A 26,535-nucleotide genomic window follows, 5' to 3' on the forward strand; every position below is an offset into this window, starting at 1 on the left:
CGCCTCCTGCAGCGCCGCCGGCCCCCGGCGCTCGCCCATGGCCGGCGGGACCGCAGGGCGAGGGGCGGCGGCGGAGGAAGGGGGAACGGCCATGGCCAAGGCCGCTCCTCCCCCGGGGAGGCCTCACTAATTACATAACAAACACAGAGCTGTGGCGCTTGGAGGCGCTCGCTGAGGGCCCGTCGGGGAATGTACCATTGATACTTGTTTCTCTCCCTTCTTGCAAACGGAGAGAGCTTCAAAAGATTCCGGTGTTGCCTTCCAAAAAGGTAACTTTCGGTGTTGCTTTAAGTGCATGCCCTTAAGAATTTTGGGTATTTTTTTTTTAAAGGCACCTGTCTGCCACGGTGACAGACACCTCCCCCGTCTCCATCCCCAAGCATGCGAAGGGGGAGTCAGGGCAGCTGGGCTCCTCTGGACTGCATCTGTTTCCTGCGGCTTTTTTATGCCTTGTGAGAGACACTCAAGCCTCAGGGCAAGGGATAAGAAAAGTTCCGTGGGGAGATCTGTGACTAAGCACAAGAACAGCTCTGGTTTTCTTTCATGGAGTTTTCTGAGGAGCAGAAACACGTACCTGAGCAGTAACGGACTGAAAAGCACAGCAGGAACACACAAAAACTAAATGAGAAAAGGTGGATTCACATCAACAATATCTGCTGCTACCTGAGTACTGTTACTTCTTGAGACATCCTTTAAGCTTTATTTCCCAGAGATACCTATACAAGCTGCTTAATCTTTACGTCCAACAACAGCTCCACTCATATCAAGCATACGGACTACCAGGGATTCCAGCTTTTTGTCCAGAGCAATTAGAGGATCACTGACTGATACAGAGCAAAGAAAACTGACCTACTTACAGACAAATTCTATTGGTGTGTGCAACACAGAGTTTGCTGGTGGTTTAAGGAGGAGATGCATGAGTTTCTGGACCAAAACCAACAAACAGCAGACTATTTGTATTAAATGACATTGACTTGCCTACCAGTTGTCTTAGCCCCCAAATCTGATTGTCCTGGCTACTGTTTCAGAATTCCCTAATAAGGAAATGCCTTGTCCTGACACGCATTAAGATCTACCATAAATTAAGATAATGAGCAACAGAAAATTGTTCAAGTAGTTGGAGATAACTTCTTGACCACCTGCACTTATTATGCACAGAAAATGCCTACTTAAATGGTACCTAAAGATGCACAAAAAAAGAATACTGGAAAGGAAAGGATTAACCAAACAGCATGTGGCTGTTCTCCCACCTCTACAAAAATCTACCAACTTGTTAGCTTTGTTTTATAAAAATTAAATTGTGTACACAACACTGAAATACAGACAAGCACATACAAATGAAATACAGCATTATGCACAATTTTGCAAGATTTCAGATTACTCTGCTGTACCTACAATGTCCTATTTAGAACACGCTGCCTGACAGGTGAAGCTGTATTCATCCCTCAGTTCCTCACTGCTGTGGCAGCTGTCCTGCCCTGGCAAATGTAGTCATCACTGCTTTGACCATAATAACTCTTTTCTACCATCCCTCAAAAGGTATTACTTTTTGGGGGACTACTCGGCTGCCTTTTAAAATGGGTTGTAAGTTTAAATTTGTATATGAAAATGCCATTTCAGATAAATTGACAAATATTCATTTATAAATTAAAGTTATTAAAGAAATCTGATTTTTAGCTTAGCACTGTTCACTCTCATAAAATCAATTTGTGAATAATTTCAATAGTCTAAAGCTTAAAATTTTCTTAAGTCTCCTTGCAGTCTCCTTTCAGAGAAACCTTACCATAGGTTGTGGCAACAATCTCTTTTCCAGTAGGTTTCCATGACTACAGTATTCAAGCATACTCATTTGGTTAGCTGCCATTGCCACTGGGCAAAGGGATACTGATGTGTTTCACCATTATGGAAAAGCCCTGAAATGCCTGGAACAACCAACTGCCTCTTGTTATACCAAATAGTCTATTACTATAATAGTAGTTTGTGGTGATACCAGACAAAAAAAATATGTTTATATTAAGCCACTGACAAAGGGGGAAAATAGTCTCTCACAGGATAGTGCTTCAAGCAAGACATAAAGGTATCCTCTTACACAACTCCACAAAAAATCCATTAAAAATATTAAAAAAAAAAATTAAAACCCTTCCATGCCTCTCAATTCAGCAAATCACAAATAGCTGCAAATGAAAGCCACAAAAGTAATTTCCAACTAGAAAAGGATCCATCAGAGCTCCAGAAGATACCAAAGTCCTGATGAGCAACGACTGTACTGTGATAGAGGCCACATTTCAGTTGTGAAGCCTGTTCACACCCTCCCCACGGAGAGCATGTGGAAACTTCCAGCACTCTGAGTTCCAGGTAACCACTGAAGCTTTCACATGACCCATTCACCTACGCATTTTAACGTGTGGACATACATTCTACCTGAGAATAAGCTAATGGCATATATGCTGAAATACAGTTAATCTGGACATGCAGAATTTTCTATTTGATTTTAGCAGACCAGTGAGTAAACAGGCAAACTGAAGGCTCAGAAAAAAGGTCAAATCCTACAAAGCTTGAAAAGAGGAAGGGAATCAGAGCTACTGAGCGAGGTATCCACAGTTTGCCTTACAGAGAGGAAGTCAGAAAAATCCAAAGGTCAGTGAAGCAAAGAGCATGGACACAGAAGCAGCTCAGAATGGCTTTTACAGATGCACACAGATACATGATCCACAGGCTATGTGATCTTATAAAGAGGGAGTTAGGGTACAGCAGTAAGTATAAGAAAGGAGGAGGTTGATACAAACTTAGTGAACAATCTTTCACGTGGTGTTGTGGGTGACCAGGCGCTGTGCTCAATTCCAGCTCCTCCTGAGAAGCAACCACACAGGAGGTGGTTGGTGGTGGCTGGGAACTTATCCCACCTGCACACCAACTCCCATGGAGAGGTACAGTCCTGCTCACAACACACTTCTCTTCAGATGCATGGAAGTAAATTTCGAAAAATAGCAGGTCTGTATGATGTGCACAATTGCATACAAAGATAAACATTGTTTAAGAATTGAGGAAAATTTCATTTTCTCTGCCTCTCCGAATGCTGCTGTGCAAGGGTATTTGTCTGGATTCACAAGTTTGACAGTTTATACTTTTATCACTGCTTGTTATCCAGTGACCAAATAACTAACTTGCAGGAAAGAAAAATCACTTTCAAACCACACAGGTGGGAAAGACCACTTGGCCATTTTTCATTCCTGGAAAATTATCAAAACCAGAGTGTGTGATTTACCTTGTGTTGGATCAGCTAGCTAAGCAAAAGAAAGCCAAGAATTAGTCACAGAAATTAGCACTAAAGTATCAGTTTTCCCCTAGATTCAGATTAGGACCTACTCTAGTAGTTCATCGTAACATTTTATTAGTAGCTACCTTTATCTCCTCTTTCAGCAATGGTGAACAGCTAAGGAATTAGACTATTAAGAAAGTACAAACATTACAGAATTTAACTAGTTTCTTCTCTACCACATTTTAAGTGAACTAACAGAAGGGCTTAAGTCAAAGGGAGAGGAGGTGTATGATTTTAATAAACATTTTTCTTATTAAAATCTCAATATAGTTTAAATATACCATACAGAGGAAAAAAAGCTATTTATAAAGCTACATACATATTTCAAGTCAGTGACGACAGCATGTATCATTCTAAATTCCCTCTCTGCTTATCAGAATGCCTTGTGTGTGTATATATGGTGAACTACTGTGCTATCTGCATAACTTTTGTCTAGCTATACATTACAGGACTTAAAAAATGTTTAAGCTATATACAGAAATATATATACATATAACATATATTTATATGTTATACATACACATACACTTATATACATATACACACAATACATATATATATATACAGTACTTTACATGTATATATGGCCTTTCATCCAAGGGCCTTGGATACTTCTTAATACATCAAACCTCACAAAGCTTTGTGAGGGAGGGAGCTTTATTGTACAGACTGGAGTTTTGATGCCTATTCTAAACAATTTCTTTTGTTGCTTCCTACTAACTTGACACAGTTGAGGCAGTTTTGGTAGTAGAAATAATCACAGCAGTTTGATAGCCAGGTATAAATTAGATATTGCTTTGTACCTTTGTAACTTATCCTCCCCTTAGTATAAGAGAACAGCCATACCAGTATGAATTTTCTCTACACTAAAATGCCTCTACCTAGATTTGTGAGGCTGTACTGCTTTTTCTCTTTAAGCATAGTAAAATCTAATACAGTTTTTAACTTAAGATACGCTGGAGGTCATAACAGGAAATCTAGAACAGACTCCAATCCTCATATGCTGAAACTATCCTTTTCTAGGATGATCAATTTAGAGGAAGTATTAGTACCTGCAGAAATAATTCTACATCTATCTGCAGTTTAACTACACAAGCCTGAAACAGTCTGACTTACTTAGAAAACAGCATCAATTTGGCAACTGGTGATCAGAATTTGTGGTATCAACTATACTCCATACCTTTAGCAACTAAATAAATGATGCAAACAGGCTTTTTGGAAAATCAGATGTAGGTAACTTTTGGTCATCCTAAAACTAGCTGGCAGAAAGGAAAATCCAAATGAGCTCTGGCAAAGGTGAGTTCCACTGGGATTTGGACGGAATATCTCTTCACCTCTTCCCAACAAAAGGGAGGGGAAAAAAAACACTAACATGGACTAATGGACTTGGAGAAGCAAGAAAGAACATCACCACCACAAAAGCTCTTATCCCTCAATTCTTCAGTCTGCTAAGCTTTCATAAATTTGACACAGAAAAAGTAGCTCCTTTCTTCATTAACCAATTTCTAACTCTCAAAAATCTCTGAAGCCTTAGGGAAAAGAAGTCCTGGATTACAGTCAAAGACTGCCCTCCCCAAAAGCAACCAATCACTCCAAAAGTGAACATACAGTAGAACTCACTACAATGAAGTTTGAGAATTTTATTCTAACCTAATTGCCTTGAGATTTTTCAGAACAAGCCACTTTTCCTCCAAACCAATTCTGTTTAAAGGAGGGGTTGCCTGGCCCATTTCTTTCAGGATTCTCTGCTAACTGTAAAATGTGGGCTAAAAGTCTTCTGCGTATCAATTTTTCAGGTACAAAATTCAGATTTTTAATAAACAACTATGTTTAGTGTATGCTAAAGTATAAATGGCTTAATAAATAAAAACTATTGTTTCTTCAGTATGACTTGGTATTTTGTCTGTAATTTCTTTATTAAAAAACTGTAACAAGATACTTAAAAAAAGGCTAGATACAAAAGAAGTTAAGCAGCTCACGAACATTAAAGTTTTCCAAAAAATGTATCTTCAATAATCATGATCTTATAAACATTTTACAGTTACCAGAAAGTGCCCAGGCTGAGTTTACATAGTTAGATAATGTAGTACAAGTGTTGGGTTAGAACTGGTAGTGGAACAATCTCCTGACTGTCTGTTCACTGTAACAAGGATACAAAAATGTTGATTGTGAACTATGAAATACTGTGCATTGGCCTCATCAAATATGTACAGGGAAAAAAACCCACTAAAGGTACAGATTACATGCAAAATATTAGTGATGGTATCTGATGTGCCAGAGTTCAATGCAATAGAACAAAAATTGCAATGGAAGTGGTTTCATAAGTGAACAATCCCTACTCCGGGATCTGAGCTGTCAGGAACTTTTTACAAGTTCAATATACATGATACACAACTGCAGCCAACCACAAATTAAACACCATTAAAAAAAAAGTTAAAAACACAGAACATACTTAATTTTTTATTTCGAAATTCCCTACTCCCTCTATACAAGAACCTTTGCTGAAACACTTTCCACAAAGGCAGCAGTGAATTTTCAGAACATTTTACATATTTTCCCTCAGCAAAAAGATAAATCACAGTGTAAATTATATTGTTCTGCTGTCATCTTTGGCTGGGGTTAGGCAAAGGAGTTATTGACTAGCAAACTGCTGCAATCACATATTGCTAGTGCTCCTTAGGCCTTTATATTACAAATTTAGTACAGGAATGTTTGCATTTAAATCTTTGAAGTACCACCAGGGGTATGACAGCATTAACTTCCATAAACTTTTATAGACAAATGGAAAAATCTACAAAACTTAGCTAGTAATATTACACAGCAATACACACTTTTTATACTCTACACAAAACCAAAATTCTTGGTCTTAATGGCGAGTAACAATTTTTGTTTCAAAATCTGCTTAGAGGAATAGAGTGGGACATAAAGGCGAGAAATGCAAGTGTTTGCTGTTGGAAGATGTTGGTCATCTGGTGGCCTTATTGTGATGGATGGCATAGGCTGGAATCCCTCCTCACTGGCAGGCAATGATGGACTTGAGGTCCAAAAGTAAACCTGAAAAAAGAAGACAGCATTTAAAATTATGGTTTACTAGGCTGAGATTCATACTGCTTACAAACTGTATGTGTGTACAAATTGTGTAGGGATAGGTTAAAAAATAACTGCACAGCCACAGCAAGTTTGATCATACTATGTTCTCTTCAATATGCCAAACTAAACTCCACAATCATGCTACTTGTTTCTGTAGTAGCTTCCTTCCCTTCCTCAACTGCTCATTCATAAAACTGGTAAAAACAGTACTCGAAATTTTCCTGTATCAACAAATCCTCAGTAAATGACATGTTTCCAAATCCATCTGGGAAGATGGTGATTGCCAACAATACAAATTGAGTCAGGAATTTCTCACAAACCAGTTAGAGACTACAGAATGTAGTACTGGTACAGACAAAAGGAAGCAACAGAGAGTATTTGGTTTATTATCTCAAGTGTGAAATACTGAGACACCACCAAGGTGTAACCACAGGCACTCCTTGAAAAATGTGCTCTGGGGTTTCCACTTTTCAGAGTACTCTGTTTCCTTTTAGCAGGCTCTAAGGGAGAGAGAGTACTCAAAGAGCAGGAAGTTAAAAACAGTTTTAAGAAGTGTACAGCAAATACAATTTACAGGAAAATTTTTAAAAATAAAATCCCCTGAACAGTATCTTATTCTTTCATGCTTCTCATTAGTTCTAAAGGGCTTTAAGAAGGACATGGTGTATTACTGACATCTTACAGAGAGGACACACATATTGGCCTCAGGATACACAGAAGTCAGGTGAGTAGATGATCCATGAAGGGAACTCAACCTCAAAACCCTAACAGCCCACAACACAGTTGAGTAGCCACAATTAGTCATCTTAAGAGCAGCTGTGCAGAGTGGAACTGCTCAGCTCTAAGAGACCTATTGAACAGGGGGAAGGACACACCACGCTTACTTTGAGCCACAAGAAGGTCTAGGATTCACACCTGCTGTTTCCAGAACCAACAGTCTTACCCAAGCCTACTACCCTGCTCTGCTACCTTAACTCTTCACAAAGTCTCTGCAGGTAGAAACCATTAAGAACAGTTATGCCAATTCCTCTGCATGTTTCCAATGGGAACGGACAACTTACCAGATCTTGTCTTTCCGTCATACTCATCTTCTCAACTATGGACCAAAACCAACGTTTGAATTGCAAAAGCTTCTCAGCATTTTCTCCTGTGTGAAATAAAAAGGTATACAATTCAGCCTCTACACCAGATAGTTATATTAAGAGACCTGTTTTATGTGTGTTGCAAGTTGGATCTCAGCTACAATCGCATTCATAAAGTCCTGCTATTGGAGACTAGTAAATTCAAAACTAATAGCTTTGAATGTAAGGCCAACACTAACATAACTCAGTACCTCTCCCACTCCTCCCTCCTTATCAAAAAGCCCAACGGCAACTAAATGCAGTTTAAAAATTATGTAAGAAATAGTAGACTTGTATCTGTCACAGTTCTAAAGAATTTTCACAAGAAAGATATGCTACCAGTAATGCAATCCATGTATTTAACATCTAGTGACAGCAAAGTGGGAAAACTTGCTTTCTCCACCCTCCCTTAACTGAAGGTAAGTATTTTCTAAGAAATGTCAAAAAATATCCCTAGTAATAACTTTATTACAGTTTTCACTGGCTTATTAACTAATAACAGACTTGAAGAGATAGTTTAAGATTAATGCTGGTAACTACTACACACAGAAAATCAGTGTTAAGTTATACTTGCAACTCTGTTTATGATGAAGTTATTTCATACCTGATTCATCATTGAAAGAGGTAAAGCTGATTAGCATTTGCACATTCACTTCACCACAGCCATTTACCAGAAGTCTGAAATCTTCTGCTGTCAAATCTTCTAATGAATTCTTTGGAAGTACATCCAGGAGCCCCTTCCTCATTGCCTTAAGTGAAAACCACAAAATGCACACTGTAACTCTGTAACTTTTAAGACTGACTTTAAATGCATTACTGGAAAGTTTCATGTGAAATCCCCTTTAACTCAAGATTCACTATTCTCTAAGCTGTTCTTTTAAAGCTTTATTATCTGAGATACAGATCTTCTGAAACAAAGAACTGCAGCAACTTTTAAACCATACCTACTAGAGCAAAAGAAAGCAGTAATGGTTTGAGCTAGTATTTTAGCAGAAGCAAATGCACTCTTTTAATGCTAGAATGTTCAGGTATTTTGCTAAGCTGCGCTGAATCAATCTGATAAGAATTTAAAAAAAAAAAAAAACAACCAACAACAACACATCTTCCATGTTACTTTTACTTTGCTTCCTCAGACACATGTCAACTCTGCTTCAAAAGTATTACACACACACACACACACAGACACATACATGCACACACACGTATGTTCTATATAAGTAAGTAATTTCCTGAAAAGATAGAAATTCCATATTCAAAATGGAATACTATGAATCGATTTGCTTTAGAAAATTCCAAAATGAATACAAGTGTAAGGGTTTTCAACTTCTAAAATAAACAAGAGTCAAACTATTCATACATGCATCAAGATCAAGATATATGATCAACAGAGATCAAGTATCTTAATTTCAGGAACATGTTCTTTCTGTCAGAATTTGGACCTCAGCTGCAGAGAGGCTATCTGGCAGCCTGCTCCCCAATCTCAGTTGTGCAGCAGGAAACCACAATGAGCGCAAGCAACAAAATTTAAATGTAGCAAAATATGACAGACCGGCCTTCATTAACTGCCTACAAAAATATATTATTCCGTAAGTGTTATTTGACAAGGGCTTAAAAAAAGCAAATCATTTTTAATATAGTTTTCTTCTCAATTTTTATGTTTCTTGCCAGGCTAGTAGAAATGATTTTATAAATGATTTTTTCTTAGAACAAGGATGCAAACAAATCAAAGGTAATAAATTATTAGAACAAATTAGCTGCCAAATACAAAGCCAAAGTTCCAAATGGATTTGTGCCATCTGAGCTCAAGGAATGAACATATATATTTAACCAATGAGACCCACTATAAAATACATTATCTTTCATCCTATAAAATAAATTACTCAAAGTACTCAATCTTCACAGTACTGCATAAACAGCTATACAATTACAAAAAAAAAATTAAATACTTTTAATCAAGCTGTCAAGACTAAAGAAACCTGATTAGCAACACCACAATGAGGAGAATCATTAACTGACTGAAATATTACTGATTTTTTTTTCTTCTTTTTAAAAATACTCCACTAAAGACTTACATGTAGAGGCTGCTCTGCTACTACCAGCATTCGGTGTTCTGCATATTTCCGGACATACTCATATACATTCTGAGGAGTGACTGGTATATTTACACCGTTGGAAATAAGTTCAACCTATGGCAAAGAAATAAGAACATTTAAAAAGGGGAAGAAGAAAAGAGATATAAAGGAAATGAGATTATTACAACCACCACAATATGCTGCAGAGTGATTTACTGCTTAATATACCTCCAAAGCCAAGCAAAATTTATTACTATAGGTTAAAGATTCCCTAGGATTGACTACAGTTGTCAGGGTCTATGTTAGGCTATATATCATCTTCAAAGAAAAAAAAAAATCCAGGCTTCAATGTCTAAGAACACTGCACTGAATCCAGGAAGAGTAAAATGTTTTATCTGCCACCTGAGAAGAGCATGGATTATGTACACACTACAACCTGCATCAGGTCTCTAAGTGAAACCACAGAGCCACAGATTTAGCTGTTCTTACCTGCCCTCCGCCCTCCTCTTTACACAGGTCTATTGCAAAGGCTAAATCCATTGCTGCAAACACTGCATCAGCATCTGTACTCTGGGAAGCGAGGATAAGTTGCCGAAGGCTTTCATACATAACTGGATCAAAAAAAGCGAAGTCGTGCCAATTCACCTATAAAAAAAGGAAGTTTGAAACAACGAAGTGTTTAAGAATGTATTCAAAATTATGTGATCTGTACCAGACCTATGCACTAGCAACAGAGGATACAAACACATAGAAATAAATACAGATAAACTCCTACTTTCAGTCTGCTTTAGAAGGTACATTAGAATACTGGAAGGAATACAAACTAAACAAGAAAAACCTCAAGAGAGAAGAATTAGAAGGCAATCACTCTTGGAAGACACTGGGGGTATTTAAAGGTCATTTCTGCCATTAACTCTTTTTCATTAAATATTATACTATGTTGGATAACTGATTATGTGATCAAAACTGGATTTAAGGAAAGACCAGCAGTAACAAAAGTTGGTTTAAGTTTGTACTAATGCATCAAATGTAATGTGCTGTACATTACTAGTTTTTACGGGGCTGGGGTAGCAGTTTTGGTCAAAAGTTTAGGTAATTATTGCTCTGAATTCAATTATACATACACCTGAGACAAAAATTTTATTTACAAATTAATTCCATAAGTTCTCTCAAATATCCAGAAAAATAAGCTGTATTCATAAAGTTGTAAGTTATAAATATAACTTATATTTATATAAGTTTTTCTTTAAGCTATTGTCTAGCATTGTCTAACATTATCATTTATGAATTTCAGGAAGAAAAAAAGCAGAGACAGTATGTAGTTTCTGAAGAGAGTTGAATGCTAACCTAATAGAAATCATTACATCTTAGTCAAATACCTGACTTCTAGTACATCTACTCTGTTCAAAACCTAGGAAATGAAAAAATTAACAGTCCTCAAATTAAAGAACTCCATACAGTTCCAGTGTCAACTCAGCTAGTTAATGCATATGTGGTTAGGGGGAAAAAAACAGTTTTATAGATGAGGTTTTACATAATTACAGGAAATTAAAATTTTTTTCATTTTAATTAAACTTACTTAAACTTAATTAAAAACTTACCTTTCTGCCAAGTAGAACTTTGATTACGTGTCTATTTAATGTGATGGGACATAGTTCATTCTGCAACAAGCACAATCCTAGGATTCTGAAAAAAATGTTTGGAGTTTGTTTTGGTACAGCAGAAATTACACTAGAGATCTTTCAGCAAATTCACATTTAAGAGTTCAAATATTCTAAGAATTAAGCTGGAGCTCGCTTTCCAAATTTATCAGTAACAAATGAAAATCATGGACATACATAATTTTAGAAAAGAAGAATAAAAAATGAAAATTTAACAGGACAAGAAACCTCAAGTTGGCATATACAAATTCCCCACTATTTAGCCTCAGTGTGAGGAATAGAGACCATTAAAAAAATGATGTTTTTTCCAGCTTGAATCATCGGTATTCTCTCTGGTGTTGTGCATGACTGTCTTTCACATTTTTTCAGACTAAAAAGTTAATAGTAGCATACCTGCCAATGTTTCGGAAACAATTCAGCCTTGCTTCTGTGTTTTTACCAGGTCTTGGTGTATAAAAACCTCTCTTTCCAGGTTGGTAGAAAAGTGGTGCATTATCATCCCCATCATCTGTATCATCTAATTCCATATCTACTACACTGCGGCTGGATCCGTGTCGCTTTCTATTTTCCTATTTTGAAAGTCAAAACAGCAATTAACACACTTAATTCCAGTTACTGACACACATCAAGCTATTTGCTACTAGACCCGATGAACCTGAATCAGTTAAGAATTCCTGTGACATTTCCTAATGATGACATTTTATACTTTTGACTAACTACTGTTAATCCTTTCAAAAGAAAATGATTAAACAGAACTTTGTCTTATGTGATAAAGAAGGCTTCCAATTGCTTCCAGTTTTAAAATTAACTAACAAAACGGAATCTTACATAAATTTTGTACAACAGGTCATTACCTGCACTTTATCTGAAGAGTCTAGCAATCCAAGATCCAATATACTGTCAGCACCATTCTCCCTTGAAAAGGGAATAAAAAGACAGAATTAACTTCACCATCACAGACTCACAGAGTGATAGAATGGTTTGGGTTAGAAAGGGACCTTGAAGATCTAGTTCCAACTCTCTTGCTGTGGGCAGGGACAGCTTTCTCCAGACTAAGTTGCTCAGAGCCCCATCCAACCTGGCCTTGAACACCTCCAGGGATCTACTGCTTCTCTGGGTAACCTGTTCCAGTGCTTCACTATCCTCACAATAAACAATTTCTTCTTGTTATCTAATCCAAACCTACTCTCTTTCAGTCTTAAGCCATTTCCCCTTGAATTGTCACTAAATGCTCATGTATGGAGTCCCCCTCCATTTTTTTGTTGGTTCCCTTCAGGGACTGGAATGAACAATTAGGTCACCCATAAGCCTTCTCTTTTCCATGCTGAACAACCCCAGTTCTCTCAGCCCTTTTTCATAAGACAGGTACTCCATTCCTCTGATCATCTTGGTGACCTCCTCTGGACTTGCTCCAACAGGTCCACGTCCTTCCTCTGCTGGGGACCCCAGAGCTGGATGCAGCACTGCAGGTGAGATCTCAACAGAGGGGCAGAATCCTCTTCCTCAACCTGCTGGCCACACTGTTTTTGATGCAGCCCAGAACACATCTGGCACACTGCCAGCTCGTGTCCAGTTTCTCATCCACCAGTCCTTCTCAGCAGGGCTGCTCTCAATAAGGAACTGTCATATTCTGAAACCAGTCATAACAGATTAAACCAAAGCCAAAAAGTCACTTGTCCAAAGAAAAATACCCAGACTATTAAGGAGTAAGCTGCATGTACTGGAGTTAGATGTAGAACAGCACAAATGCTTTGGCCACAAAATCAGTTCTCAATTTTGATACTTTACCTGCCATGTGCAATAATGAGTTCCATTGCTTCATCAACTCTTGCTCTAAGGGAATCTTCACTAGCTAGTAACAGAAGCAGCTGAGCAGGAGATAATTCCAACAGCATTCCTGTGATTTTACTTGCAAATGCCTGGGGATAAAGAAGTGATAGGTCTTACTATTCTCTCATTTTCAAATACAATTTTATGAAAGTTTTGGTATTTTAAATAGAGAATGCATTACAAGATACCTCCTAAACTAAACAATGAATTAGAGAAACAAAATCTTAAAATGAGGAAGAAAATAAAATCAGTCTTACATGTTCAAATGCTTTAAATTATGTTTCAATTATTTCAATCATGGAAAAGGAAATAAATTTTTACATTACAAGATGACAAAAGCAACGATTAAGTGTACTAGGGATGTCTTACTGGTTGCATTGCTTGCACACGAGGGTAGAGCCGTTCTCCAAGGGCTTGTCTGTGTGCTGGGAGAGGGTCAGGGTCATCACTAGGATTTCCTTCTGATGCTGGTCTAAAAGGCCGTGTGTCAATGGACAGTTGTCTTCTGAAGTCCCTTAAGATAATCAGAGCAGTTTGTACTCATTTCAGAGGAAAAATGCAAAAATCCTCTGGAACAGTATTATTTGCACACAGATTGATATTAGCATTAGCTTTACTGCTGGAATAGTAGTGTTGCTCATAGCTGCTTGGAGAGAATGAATCAGAAAGAGAGAATTAAAATGAACCAGAGATTTTAGTATTACTCATGTTTTGGATACAGCAGTCAGACATGCTACCATTGGCATTGTCATTTCTAAACCACCTCACAATTTTATCTAGTACACAAGTTTTTGTTATTGTTTGAGCACAAGAGACTGATGGCCTGTGGTGGAGACATAATCTATTAATGCTAAAGAAAGTATAATAATTCTTTGAAGAATTAAAACTAGAGACTGAATTTCAAGAAATTACATTGCAAATTGCTCCTGAAAAAGCCTTTAACAGGAGAAAGTAAAAGTATCTTTCCTGATCATAACCAAGGCAATTACTGTGTTTGACAAAATATCTTCATCAAGTTAAAGATTTGTCACTTACCTATCCCTATCTCTCCGAGAACCAGTTCGCAAGCCACTACTTCTCCGCATTTCTCTCTCTCGCTCCCTTTCCCGATCTCTCTCTCCCCTATTTCGCAATCTCTGCATCAGACCTGAAGGGCAAAAAACTTCATAAATGTCTTTATATTTCTCTCTCCTTTCTCTCTCCACGTTTCAGTGTAAGGAAGACCAAGTTTTAGAAGAGGTTGAAAGACATCAATGAGACAGAACTACTTCACTTGAAGCAGTAATTTGGTTCAGCCAAACTTAAGGAATGACCTGAAGTGTTTGTACCAACTTAAAAATGACAAAATAATTTAAGAGTTTATATATACTTTCAAAAACATTAAAATGGGTTTGTGAAAAGTCAGATGGAGCAGCCATATTAAAATGTATAAGCTCTTAATAGCTAAAATCTTGACAATTCTGCTGGAGAGGACAGTCAAAAAATCTGAATATGTCTAAAGCAGACTCTTGTGGTGACATAAACAAGAGATTCCTGTTTCTGAAAGCATGGTGGGATCAAGCCATTTCCTTGCTCCAGAGAACTAACACATAATTTTTATGGATTCTGGGCTGAGCTGGCAAGAGATGTCTCTGGCACAAGGCCACGTATTTCTACATTAAAAAAGCACCCAAGGTTTTAATGCATATTTTCTGGAAATTAATTGTTGTGCATCACTTACTTGTATGGGTACCCTTGTTGGCATTCTGAATGCAATCTAGATTTGGCAGTTTCTCATTTGACAGAAAAGCCTGTGCAATAGCAGTGTAAAAGCTTCGTGCTACACCGCTGCCTTCTCCGGGCTCATCCTTAAAAGTAACTTTCACTCTGTGTACAGCCATTGGAGTGGTAGCACACCTGCGACCGAAATGATTGTTGAGCTGCCTCATGGTCTGCTGAATTAGAAGATCTCTGTCTCGATCAACCTAGTAAAAAAATACCAAAAAATTTCTTTCTTTACAAATTATCATACTGAGAAACTTTCAGCTTTACAACAGATTTCTGGACACTGTTGCATACATTCAAAAAATACCAATGAGACTGGGAAAAACTACAGACTAATTGCAACCTAACTCACAAAGTATGATTTAAGACACCTGCTTACAAACTCTGAAATACAACTCCTCCTATCAAGTTACTGTAATAATTCAACTTTTAATGAAAGTTTATTCAAAGATAAACTAACATTTTTTACCTCCAATGTTAAATCCCTTGATTGCTGGTTTCTAAGTTTTTCCATCTCCCTGCGAAATTTCGATTCCTTTACTTCAAAGCCACCTAATTCAGTCAAAATCTAAAAACAATTAAAAAAAAAAAATCAGAATAATCAGGGAGAGTCACAATTTAGTTGTAAGAGGAATTGTCCTTACACTGAGAAATACATACCGATCCAGGCTCTGCTCCAACATCTTCCATGAATACTCTACCAAACAACTCCAAAGAAAGGCGCCAACGTCCCAGCAACATGTCGTGAGAAATAACCATGCCCATGAAGCTACATTGCGGCCTGACAGAGAGAAGAAAAAAAGACAGATACATGGAATCAAGTTAAATTTCAGACATATTTTGTGCACTTCAACTTTTTCTTAACCCTCTGCCTTCAATTAAGTTTTTTACTCCTGCTAAACAACAACACAGTACGCTAAGTCTGTGGACAAAAGCACATGAAGCTGCTTAGTTTCAGCAGAAACACAGGTCTTGCTTCCAAAGGATAATTACTACAAAAGCCTGTAACTTTTGCTGTTATGTGGAATTCACTGTTACTGGTCTCCCATCAACCAAGACCTTTACTTCCTTTACAACAGCCATAATTTGAAGTGAGGACAGTTGAATCCCTAACTGCATTAAGTGTGGGCAGCACCACCAGACACAGATGGCAAGCTGTCGATTCCAACTGCTCAGCTTGGCTACCCAGGACATCACAGTAGGTATGCAGCAGGAAGCCAGGGAGTAAAGAAATTTGTCTACAGTTTGCACCTCTTTGAAGAATGTTCAACTATTCACTTGAATAGTAATATATCGTAATAATAATAATAGTAATAATACTAATAGTAATAATAATACTTGAATAGCAAACTACAAATGCAAACGAAAAAACTTTCCAGAGTCCCGAACAGACATTTATCAGAGCAGTAATATGTCAATGAGTAATTTTTAACTCAGCTACCTGAAAGACGTGAGGGGTGGCCCTTCACTTTCTGTCAATCCTATCTCTGCCAACAAGCTGCTTTTCAGTTGTGCTGCAAGATCATGAGCTGAAGGCCCTGGTTTTGAACTCTCAGATTCTTCTGTAGGCACATTTTGTTCTTCCCCTTCCTTCTTTTGCCGATTTTGCATGCTCATAACATTTTTTAAGTTGGCTGCGTAAGACATTTTAGTTGGAAGAACCTAAAGGAGAAGGAAAATTTACTTGCACTTTCAATGCAGCCTGGAAGGCTTTTTCAGCACATATATTCATAGATGTGTATTTTAAATCACACAGGAGTGAACACAGTAATTGACCTGTTAAAACACAGTGACCTTAATAATTTCAGTAAATACAGAAAATATTTTCCCCACTGTATGTTTGCATTTCATATGCTTGCCAATTAACATTCTGCCAGAAGGCAAGTCAAATCAACTAGACTATAAGAAGATTTAAATACTTTTATCAAAAATAATTATATAATTAGCACTCCAAACTAAACTCAGAATTGTACAGCTGCATTTAAAAATATTACCTGAAAGCTGCAATAAATCAATAATCACCAAGGTTCTACATTAAGAATACTTTTCATAAAGATTTCAAGTTTTCACAGGCATTTGGTTTTTAAATTACCATTCTAAAAGCTACATATAATTCTCTCTGAAACATTGAAGTGTCTTTTTAAGGAATGAAGGTTCTAGTTTAAATTATTATATTGTTTAAAACAATAAAGCTTTATTTACCTCAAGGCAGTTTCTATCCACTGTAACTTCCATTAAGCACTTGCCACTGTTGGCAGAGGATGAATACAGACCCTGACTGGGCCGGCCAAACAGATCTTCTTTGCGAGCATTTGGCTGAAAAGCAACAAAAGTGTTCTGGGTCAATAATATACTTCGGTGAGGAATGAAAAAGCAAACTGCAGTTTTCTTCCAGAACACCATCTCTGATGTCACCTGTAATAGATGTGGCTGGTCTGCCAAGGGGATGGCCTCTGCCAGAGGAACCTCAAAAGGATTGGGTGGAATGCAGCCAAGGAACGTCATAGAGTCTGACCGTCTGAAAAATGGATGGTTTTGGCCAGTCTCTGCTGGGAGGGTGTCATCATCTTTGTCATTGAGTGTAGCACCTAAATATCAGAGATTTCAAATCAGTTTTCACAGTTATAAAGGCGAAGAGTATAAAATGCCAAAAATTAATATTCTTCCCTCTTAGCTACCTAACTAGAGAAGAATCTCTGCAAGTTTGATACTTCTACAGGATGCTTCTGCAAATGCTGTTATCTTTATTAATTTGCTTAGTTATCATTTTTGTTCTTTTTCCTATACCTAGCTTTACTGAACAGGCACTCCTACACTGTATGTAGGAATATACGTTCTACCATTTTCAGCACAGTTTCATCAGATCAAAAAATTCAGTTAAACTGTGATTCAAATTTTAATTTAGAATGGTAGGTAAGGGCAGAAATGCTACAGTTTAGTGAGAAAGGAGATGAAAAGACAGCCCTGAAATGAGAAGCAATGAAATAGGCAACGGCAGAATAAATTTGGTAAAGTAACAATGCAGAGAAAATCTTACTAAAACTCAACTTTACATATACAAGCACCAAAACTTATTCAAAGTCTCAGCTAGCTAAAGGGAAAAAGCACTAAGAAAGTCTGCCATTCTTGTATGCTATGTCAATTTTTGTATACTAACTTTGATTGGTGTCATCATCATTTTCATGTTCTGAATCTTCATTGTCAAGACCCAGTTCCAAAAGCTCTCGAGTTCTTAATAAAAAACACCCAAAACAACACAATAAAACAGAAGAAAAGAGTCAATCATCTTGAAGAAATTAGTAGGCAAAACATGTATATCTGTAGCAAAATCAGGAAGTGTACTTAAGAGTTATACAAAACAAAAACAAAACTAAGACTGAAGTACCGTAGAGATCTTCTCATTACATGCTCACTACATCACTCACACGGTTACCCTTAGAGCCATTTGGACACCTACCAATTTTGACCTTAAAAGGTACAGCTTTTGGGCAGTGATGCTGGTTTTAAACACTGTATCAATACAAAATGCTAGGAACCCTGAATTAGTGGAAGAAATATGCAAGTGAATACTATTCCAAAATTTTAAAATAATCTCACTGTTGTAATTTCCAAATATAAGTCTGCAAGCTGCAAATTAGAAAAGGTGATTTCAATGTATTATACTGCTGTTCTGTCAAGAACTCTGATTAGTATTAATTTCTGGCAGTTTATGCATTGTGAAATGTGTTCTGAAACTAGATGAAGACTGATAGAAATTCATTTCACTCAGACTGCTAATACGTCACCTAACACAAGCAACTGTGGTTTGAACCACTCACTTTTAACTGAAAAGGTTTAGGCCTTCATAGTTTTAAAAGCATTTCATGCAAATTTCATAATTCTTTAATGAACAGTTATTTGACAGTTTTCAGTATGTTAATTTTTGGGGGGGAAAAGCAGCTTCTGGAAGTATGTTATTGCCTGGAAGAGGGTTAAAGCTGTGGCTGTAACAACTCAAGTCAGTCAGTACAAAAATTTGATTACTGTACTGTATCATTCTTACTTGTGAGGAAACTACTGTTGGTAACAGCCCCCTCTGGTACACTTCTGAGGTCATAACAAACCTTAGGTTACTAAGATAAATAGAACATAGTATTGCAACTGAAGTAGCAGTCCAAAATATATCTAAGATACCGATATCTCATATTTTACAGTTACTAAATTTGTAGAGAAAATGGAAAGGTAAGTTTGACCTGCAGTATTGAAAATAAGGAGCAGAAAGGGGCAAAGATCTGCATTTAACTGCTGACTAGGACTGCTTAGTACATTACCTAAAAACCCAGTAAGAAATGAGAACAGATGTTGTAGACGGCCAACATGTGGACATTTCTATTGGCATTAACTGGCATTTAAATGAAAAAAAAAATATAAAAAGAAAACTTAAAACATTTAAAAAAATAATAAATGCACCTTGTAAAATGTCATAGTTGAAATAGCAGTTTTTCAACTCAGGGATATTTTCAGCTATTGATTTCCCTATTGTGTGTTAAATATCAGGTGAGTCTGAAAATGCACATGACCAAATGGAAACAAAACCTCAAAGCCCATTATATCGGACAATGATATTTTCTCCAATGTCATCTCTAACATGTTTGACAACTATCTAAGTAAGTTGTTATCATGCCAAATGCATGTCTCACATCATTAACTGAGAAATTGTCCTGAGTGCTTCTAGAGGCACTGCTACTGCCTAGTCTTTTAAACTGGATTTAAAAATCCAACTCAAGTTTCAACAGTAAGAAAGCATTTTACAGCATAAAAAGAAGTGAAGAGAGTACTGCAACAGGCTTATCAAACACACATTATACACCATTATAGAAATTCTTTTTCTAGTATGTTACTACACACATCCACACACAGACATACAGATTAATGCACATATTTATATAAGTTGCTGAGGAACAATGCCAATGACTGAAACAAAAGGGCTTACGCCAGTTTTATTTAAGTTTTGTTTCTAGGAGTCAACCTCAATACCTTTTCCTTTCCAGCTGAGGAGTATCCAATGTTGTCTGTTGATTCATTGCTTTAATCCAATAAATAAGGGCTTGGAAAACATATGCTACATGCTTTAGTGAGCAGACATCTAGAACAGGAAGAACATCTGAGTGCTCATCGTTGTGGGAACGCATCAAGGACAGTGCGTAGTTCAGGAAATCACCACGTGCTGACATCATTCCCTGACGGGCACTGAGTAAAGTAGCACGTCTAGTGAGGGAAAAGGATTGAATACAGAGACATCAGGCATCACAGGTGAACACATACTTTATTTATAAGCCTTGTATTTGAACATTTATATGTCAATGAACTCCATAAGAAAATAGTGGTAACAAGCTACAAACATAGAACAAGCAGTTCAGATGCAGAACATTGTAAACAGTTAATGCTCAAGATGAATCTAGTATGTCAAAATAAACCAAATAGTAGCACCAACACAGGAAGCCAACTTAAATCAAAACAGTAGCTACATTCCAGTGCTGCAAAATTAGATTCCTAAGATGTCTGTGAATAACATTTGACTATAAAACTGATAATTCATATTGCATGTAGTAATCAAACTATTTTCATACCTTCTTCCCTCAAGTGTTCTCAAGCTGGCTTCCTCACGGGCTGTCATCCTTTCCCTTCTAGCTGAGTTCTGAGAAGCATGGAGGGGATGATTTGGGTGCCCAGGATCACCAGCAGATGATAATGCTGAACCATAACGCAGCTGAGCTTCAGTGGAGTCCATGATACTCACCATCCAATTCCAAGTAGGAATAAGCTTTTCTTCCACATAATTCTATAGAAAATGAGATTTAATTGGTTTTGCAAACAATAGAACTAGATTACAAGAATGAAGTCTTCCTGATTGATTACAAAGAGGCTGTAAAAGCATGCTCAAGAATTACCGATGATATGTTTCTGAGAGCTCTGATGAGACCACTAATTTATTGTGGTGGTATGTAGCTCTCGTCACTTAACATTTTGCTATCTATATAGCATTCTTACCATCTCTCTCTCTTTTGGGCATCTCTTCTACTCCTCCCCTTATGATCACTCAGCATCTCCCAGGTACTCACAACTTGGCAATTTCAGCTTAGTTGCTGACTTTCTACCAGCTTTAACAGCCTTCATCCCACTGTGGAATTCATCAGCCAGATCTTCCACCATTCTTCACCCCTTGCAAATTACTCAGTGAAGACAAAGTTAAAGCCTGCACAGAGAACTATGTCTGGATACAAGTCTCACTTCCTGGTCTCCTCTTTGTTTCACCTGTTCCCACTACTGGCTCTGCACCGTGCTTTTCTTGCCATCTGCTAATTCCATTGACCTTGTTGGATTTTTTTGATCTAACATCAGTCTGCTTTCTTCATTCCTCTGCATTCTGGTCTTCAAAAACATCCCTCATACTTCTGATCCACTAAACTAACAAAATTCTGTCTCAACCCCCTTTCTGTGTCCAAAGAAACCTCCACTATTCAGCTTTCCTGTGCTAATACAAACCTCTTGCTGCCTTAGCTGGACAGATCTCTTCACTTTTCCCATTAAGAATCTCCTGAACAGAAAATTGTTTTAGCCTTCTCCACAAGAAATCTACACTCATTTCCTTCCCTGTTTGTTTATCCTAGTGTTTGATCCCAGAATATCTTTCTAACCTTTCTCTCCCTAATCCGAAGTTTTTTCTTTCCATCACACTGTGAAAACAGAGTCATACAAATACCATGTGGCTCAATTACAAGTAAATATATTGTCAGCAGGTTTCCACATCCCTGCACAGCACTGCTAACAGAAAATAGCATCCCTTGATTTCCTGCCCCCACACAGCTGTGTTATTCTGACAGCTGTCTCCTATACTAAATTCAGTACATAATTTTACCCTATACACTATGCCCAAGTACAAGTTGATACATACTTTCTGAACACTCTGGAGTCCCTCCTGCCTTGTCAGTCTTTGAAACTAATGTCTATACACAAAGTGGAAGACTGCTGTCTGACATGTATTTTCTCTACAGATGCATTTTACATAGACTTTCAAAAACAGACAATCAAGAACACTATATAAAAAATATGTGTGTAACATGGAAAAGATGACCATGTCTCTGAAGGAAGGGACAGTGAACAGTACATTTACCTATACAAATATTTTATCTCATTTAATTATTTGGCCCTTTATAACTTTCTTCTTATAAAGACTCAACACTCCATGTCAAACAGAATATGGCAATAGATGCCTAGCAGAAATCCCTAGTCGATTCTGACTTAACTATTAATTAAATACCAGTCAGACATTGTTTAAACATAATCAACTTAAGTTTCTTTTTTTGAAGGAATATATATATGTGAAATACTACCAATTTAATGAAATAAGTAACCACAGTTACTTTAACCCACACTCTCTCATAACATAAGAAGAGGCTGAGAATGCTAGAACACTTTGCACTGACAAAACAAACTCAGGAGGATCTTACCAGTGTGTAAAAATACCTGATTAAAAGGTATGAAGTACAAAAAGCCAGATTCTTAGTGATACAGTGAATGGACAAGTGGCAACAGGTACAAACTGAAATACTTGGTAAGTCCCTTTAAACTCAAGAAAAATCCTCTTTCACTGTGAGAGCTGTCAAGCGTTTATCAGGTTGCTCAGAACAGCTATGGAATCTCCACGCTTGGAGATATTCAAAACCTAACCAGACAGTCCTGAGCAGCTTCTGCCTGTTGATCCTCAAATTTAGTCTAGTCAATATGCAGAGGTCACTTTAAATCTCAATAATTCTATAATTTTACCTAAAAAAACCCCAGTTGTATCAAAATCATGCTTTTTCTACAAAAATTTCCATGTTCTTACCTGCAAGTTAACTGCATCTTGATAAGTCAGCTTCACTGCAGCTGGAATCTGGGAATATACTAAGTGATTGTATTTGGGGATCAGACCCATCAGATCAGATATCTGCCGTATCACAATACTGTATGCTCTTGCTAAGCTGCTTGCAGATGTTAAATAGCTGCTTGCATTGCTGGCTTCAAGGGCTGCAGCAGCTGCTGCAGCACTGGTACTGATGGTACCACTCCGACGTAGGTTTGAGGGATCAATATAAATCAGGCCTGCTGAACTTGCTAGACATAAAAAAAAAAATATGACATTAATGAACTCGTTTAATCCTTGTTATGTCATTTGTGTATTGATTGATTTCATTAAGATTTACAGAAATAAACTGGTAAATATTACTGACATCACAACTCTAACTAGCAAATAATTACTAACTACAGTAAGCATACTCAGATCTTAACTGCAACAGATCTTTTCCTTTTTTTTAAATTCAAAACTAGAACTGGAACAGTCAAGGTAGGCCAGCAGTACAACAAAGAGGTAAGATTTCATCCTTAAGAGAATAAAAAAAAAACAGAGAAAGGAACAAAGCCAGAGCTAGCTGGCATTCATGCATGCAATTCAGTCAGACTTGCCTGCTGGGGTTGATGTACTAGAGGGAGCTGTGCTGGTAGTCCTCTGGTTTTGGGTATTCCGTACAGCCCATTGCATGGAACGGGGAGCCTGTGCAGCACCATTGGCATGGGAGCTATTTGTGGTTCGCTCCAGAGGCTCATCAAGCATGAAGGTCTCCTGCTCTATGTCATCACTCTGACTGCTGCTGCTATCTGAGTCACTGGAATCATTTGACTGAGAGTCATCTTCAGAAAAAAATGCTGGAACGCTGCTAGCTCCTGTTGAGAACAAAAAGCAATAACTCCACACCTGTGCATATATACATGTATCATGCCAGCACAGCAGACTCCTTCCATCAGAAACTACACTATCCTAAAAAGGTTCAAATACCATTATTGAAAATATTCAATAAATTATCCTTATAACATACTGCCAATTCTCCACAGGTGGGATGAAAAAGCTTACTTACACTTCAAAATATAAATTAAGAAGTAATTTGATTTAAAAATTCTTTATTGAATCTACCCCTAGGAAAAAAATTCTAAAAATTGTGTTTCTAAATTGGACAGTAAGGCAGTTGCTCTCAAAAACCTGTACAATGAGTGCCCATATTTTGTGTACTGATTTAAACCATAAACCATTGTTTTAAACTTCTACACTTCAAAATAAGTGAGAACATTTCATTTCACTACACAAGAGCACAAGGTAATTTCTAACACATGCAGATGCTCTGCAAGAGCAAAAAAATGTAGGTCACATCTCAATGCATTTCCTTTTCCAAAAAGTCTGTACAGTACCTTACTATTACAGCAAAGGAAAAACAGGAAATCTGGGGAAGGAGGAGTGTATTTACTCCTAGTATCTTAATTTAACCAGGTAGATTAGACCCAAAGGTTTACCTGCTTCTGACCCAGCAGTAGCTGCAGTGACAACACTTCTGCGCCCACTGGCATTGTCCTGGTTACTGTGGTTACTCTCACTGTCACTTTCTGTTTCAGCAGCAGCTAGCAAATCCAACTCCATATCACTGCCTATAAAACAATGGACAAAACATGTTCAGAAGACAAAATTGGAAACACAGTAGTGACTCATGTAAGACAGAAACAAACCCCAGACACTCTTAACTATAAAATAAGTTAATGGATATGCAGGGGGGTCATAAAAGCAATGCAGACACTCAACAATACCTGGAGAATGTTTTCTTATTTTCCAGCAATTAGTCACCCACTCTCACTCTGCACTGTATGTGTACATTCAACACACAGTGAAAATAAAGGCTTTTAGGATTCAAAATAAGTCACTCCAGCCAAAAGACTCCACAACTCTTCATACACGTGTAGTAAGACAATTTACCATATGCTGTTTCAACTAGTATTTAAGAAATACTTGAAAACTTAAAAAAACCTATTAAATATACAGGTTCTATTCCAGTGTTAAGCTTTAAGAATGAAATGTTTGAATATTCAGCAAATCAGTAAACAGATTTACTGTACTGTAAATGGATTGACTGGAAACACAAAACACAGTCAGGAAGTGAAGAAGGTAACTTTTTTTAAAATCATAGCTTTGGGTCATCTAATCCCAAACTAAGTAACACAAGACAAGTCATATTAATTTCAAACATTTTCACATAGGATTAATTATGTCTACAAAATATTGAACCATAATTTAGTACTTCGTGATTAGTTTGAGAACTACCTTGCCAGGATTCAAATTGCTTTTGAGAACACACCTGCCATTGTCATGGTTTGACACTGGCCAATTGTCAACAATGTTTTACAGTAGCAAATACAAAAGATAAAATAAATTGTTAACCAAGAACATAATAACATCTGATACCTCTGGGAACCTAGTATTTTCTTCTTAACCAAAAAAAGTTCATGTACTTGTCTACTACATGTTATCTCTAATTTTACACATCTCCTTCTGTAATATGAGCAGTCTGGAACCCTTGGATTTCCTCTACTCATGCAAATCTCCCAAATCATTATCACTGGTGACCCCAAAGACGCTTTTCTTGTTCATGCATAGTTTTCTCACTCAAGCAGTGAATGTGCAGGATGTGCATTATACATACCATCCTCATCATGCTCATCATGCTGTCCTTCTGCTTCAGCATTTTCTTCACCATGTTCTTCCTGTTCATCATGATGGTCTTCTTCACCAGCCACCCCCTCAACCACCTCAACCTGGAAAGAGATCGTAATGTTATGCCAGACTATCTTTAATATCAGAGCATCTACATGTTTTCCAAAACAGAGTGCAAAGTCTGATTTAAAAAAAAACATCTGAGAAAGATTACCTCAAAATTGAACTGATGTGAACAATAAATGAACTTACAGCCACAGTAGCTGTACATGGCTATACAGTTTATAGTGTTGTGGGGGGGAAAAAAAATCACATACACAAATAAAACAGCCTTGGACGTTAGATTTTAATGCTGCAAGGATAAAACTGACTACGAAACTGGTAATTAGCTTCTAAATACTGAAGAGGTATCATCTGCCTAAAAAAACCCTCTAGCTCAGAGATAGATGTAACCAAATCTACATAATAGCTGCCATGTGCTGAAAGACTAACTTTTTAACAAGGAGAAAACAGAAAACAACAATTACTAAGTTCTATTAAAAATGCTTACAGCACTGTAAGATTTCATCAAGTACTACTTAACATCTTTTTCAAATCAGATGCAAGGATTTCAGGTTCAGATGTTAAAGCATTGACTAATGCATTAGGTGTGCCATACTGAGAAGAAAAAACAAAGTACAAAAAAGAAAACTGACCTCTTCTACATCAGCTGAAACGATATCATCTTGTTCTTCATCCCTGCCACGAACTGGTTGTGACTGGCTGATTCGTCTTTGCTGAGGATTCCTTATTATGTAGGATGACTGAGACTGACTAGAACTTAAAAGAAAAATAATATATATATATATATGGATGCTAAAATCTGAACCACAGTGCCTGTACAGATTACAGGCCGCACAGCTTCTCAGGCTGGCCCTGAGAAAGTAGTCTGGGGAAAACATGAGAAGGAATTAAAACAATCCTCAGGAACACAAAACAGCCTTGCAGGTGTTGTTATGTGTTCCTTGTTTTCCTTGCAGGAGAAAGTCAGGGGGGTGGTGAGCCCCACTGACCAATGATGGTAATGTAGCAGTTTACTAACCAATAAGAGTTTCCTTTCTGTACTTTCCACATATCTGTCTATAAA

The 26,535-nt window shown here is 37.3% G+C and overlaps 2 protein-coding genes across 12 annotated transcripts in view; both read right to left on the bottom strand.

The window, feature by feature from the left end:
* Window positions 1-312, bottom strand: part of RRM2B (ribonucleotide reductase regulatory TP53 inducible subunit M2B) — a 17,485-nt gene extending 17,173 nt beyond the window's left edge. The window contains exon 1 of the mRNA XM_015617697.1: window positions 196-312. Coding sequence (XP_015473183.1) covers window positions 196-297 — 102 coding nt within the window. The 5' untranslated portion in view covers window positions 298-312. The remainder of the gene's footprint in view (window positions 1-195) is intronic.
* A 4,991-nt stretch (window positions 313-5,303) lies between these two features.
* UBR5 (ubiquitin protein ligase E3 component n-recognin 5) overlaps window positions 5,304-26,535 on the bottom strand; it is an 86,102-nt gene continuing 64,870 nt past the window's right edge. For 9 of the 11 annotated variants that reach the window (XM_015617689.3, XM_015617686.3, XM_015617685.3 and 6 more), the window contains 25 exons: window positions 26,105-26,228; window positions 25,399-25,510; window positions 24,221-24,352; window positions 23,342-23,599; window positions 22,725-22,993; window positions 20,467-20,678; window positions 19,874-20,104; window positions 18,015-18,088; window positions 17,273-17,445; window positions 17,060-17,173; window positions 16,299-16,519; window positions 15,518-15,638; window positions 15,327-15,425; window positions 14,814-15,057; window positions 14,129-14,240; window positions 13,463-13,607; window positions 13,052-13,182; window positions 12,118-12,178; window positions 11,657-11,832; window positions 11,204-11,288; window positions 10,092-10,247; window positions 9,603-9,716; window positions 8,135-8,279; window positions 7,471-7,556; window positions 5,304-6,373 (listed from right to left, as the gene is read on the bottom strand). In XM_015617689.3, coding sequence (XP_015473175.1) covers window positions 6,161-6,373; window positions 7,471-7,556; window positions 8,135-8,279; window positions 9,603-9,716; window positions 10,092-10,247; window positions 11,204-11,288; window positions 11,657-11,832; window positions 12,118-12,178; window positions 13,052-13,182; window positions 13,463-13,607; window positions 14,129-14,240; window positions 14,814-15,057; window positions 15,327-15,425; window positions 15,518-15,638; window positions 16,299-16,519; window positions 17,060-17,173; window positions 17,273-17,445; window positions 18,015-18,088; window positions 19,874-20,104; window positions 20,467-20,678; window positions 22,725-22,993; window positions 23,342-23,599; window positions 24,221-24,352; window positions 25,399-25,510; window positions 26,105-26,228 — 3,808 coding nt within the window. In that variant the 3' untranslated portion in view covers window positions 5,304-6,160. The other 2 variants (XM_033512368.1, XM_015617695.3) reach the window with 2 other exon arrangements.

This window comes from Parus major, chromosome 2, assembly GCF_001522545.3.
Source record: "Parus major isolate Abel chromosome 2, Parus_major1.1, whole genome shotgun sequence".
NCBI lineage: Eukaryota > Metazoa > Chordata > Aves > Passeriformes > Paridae > Parus > Parus major.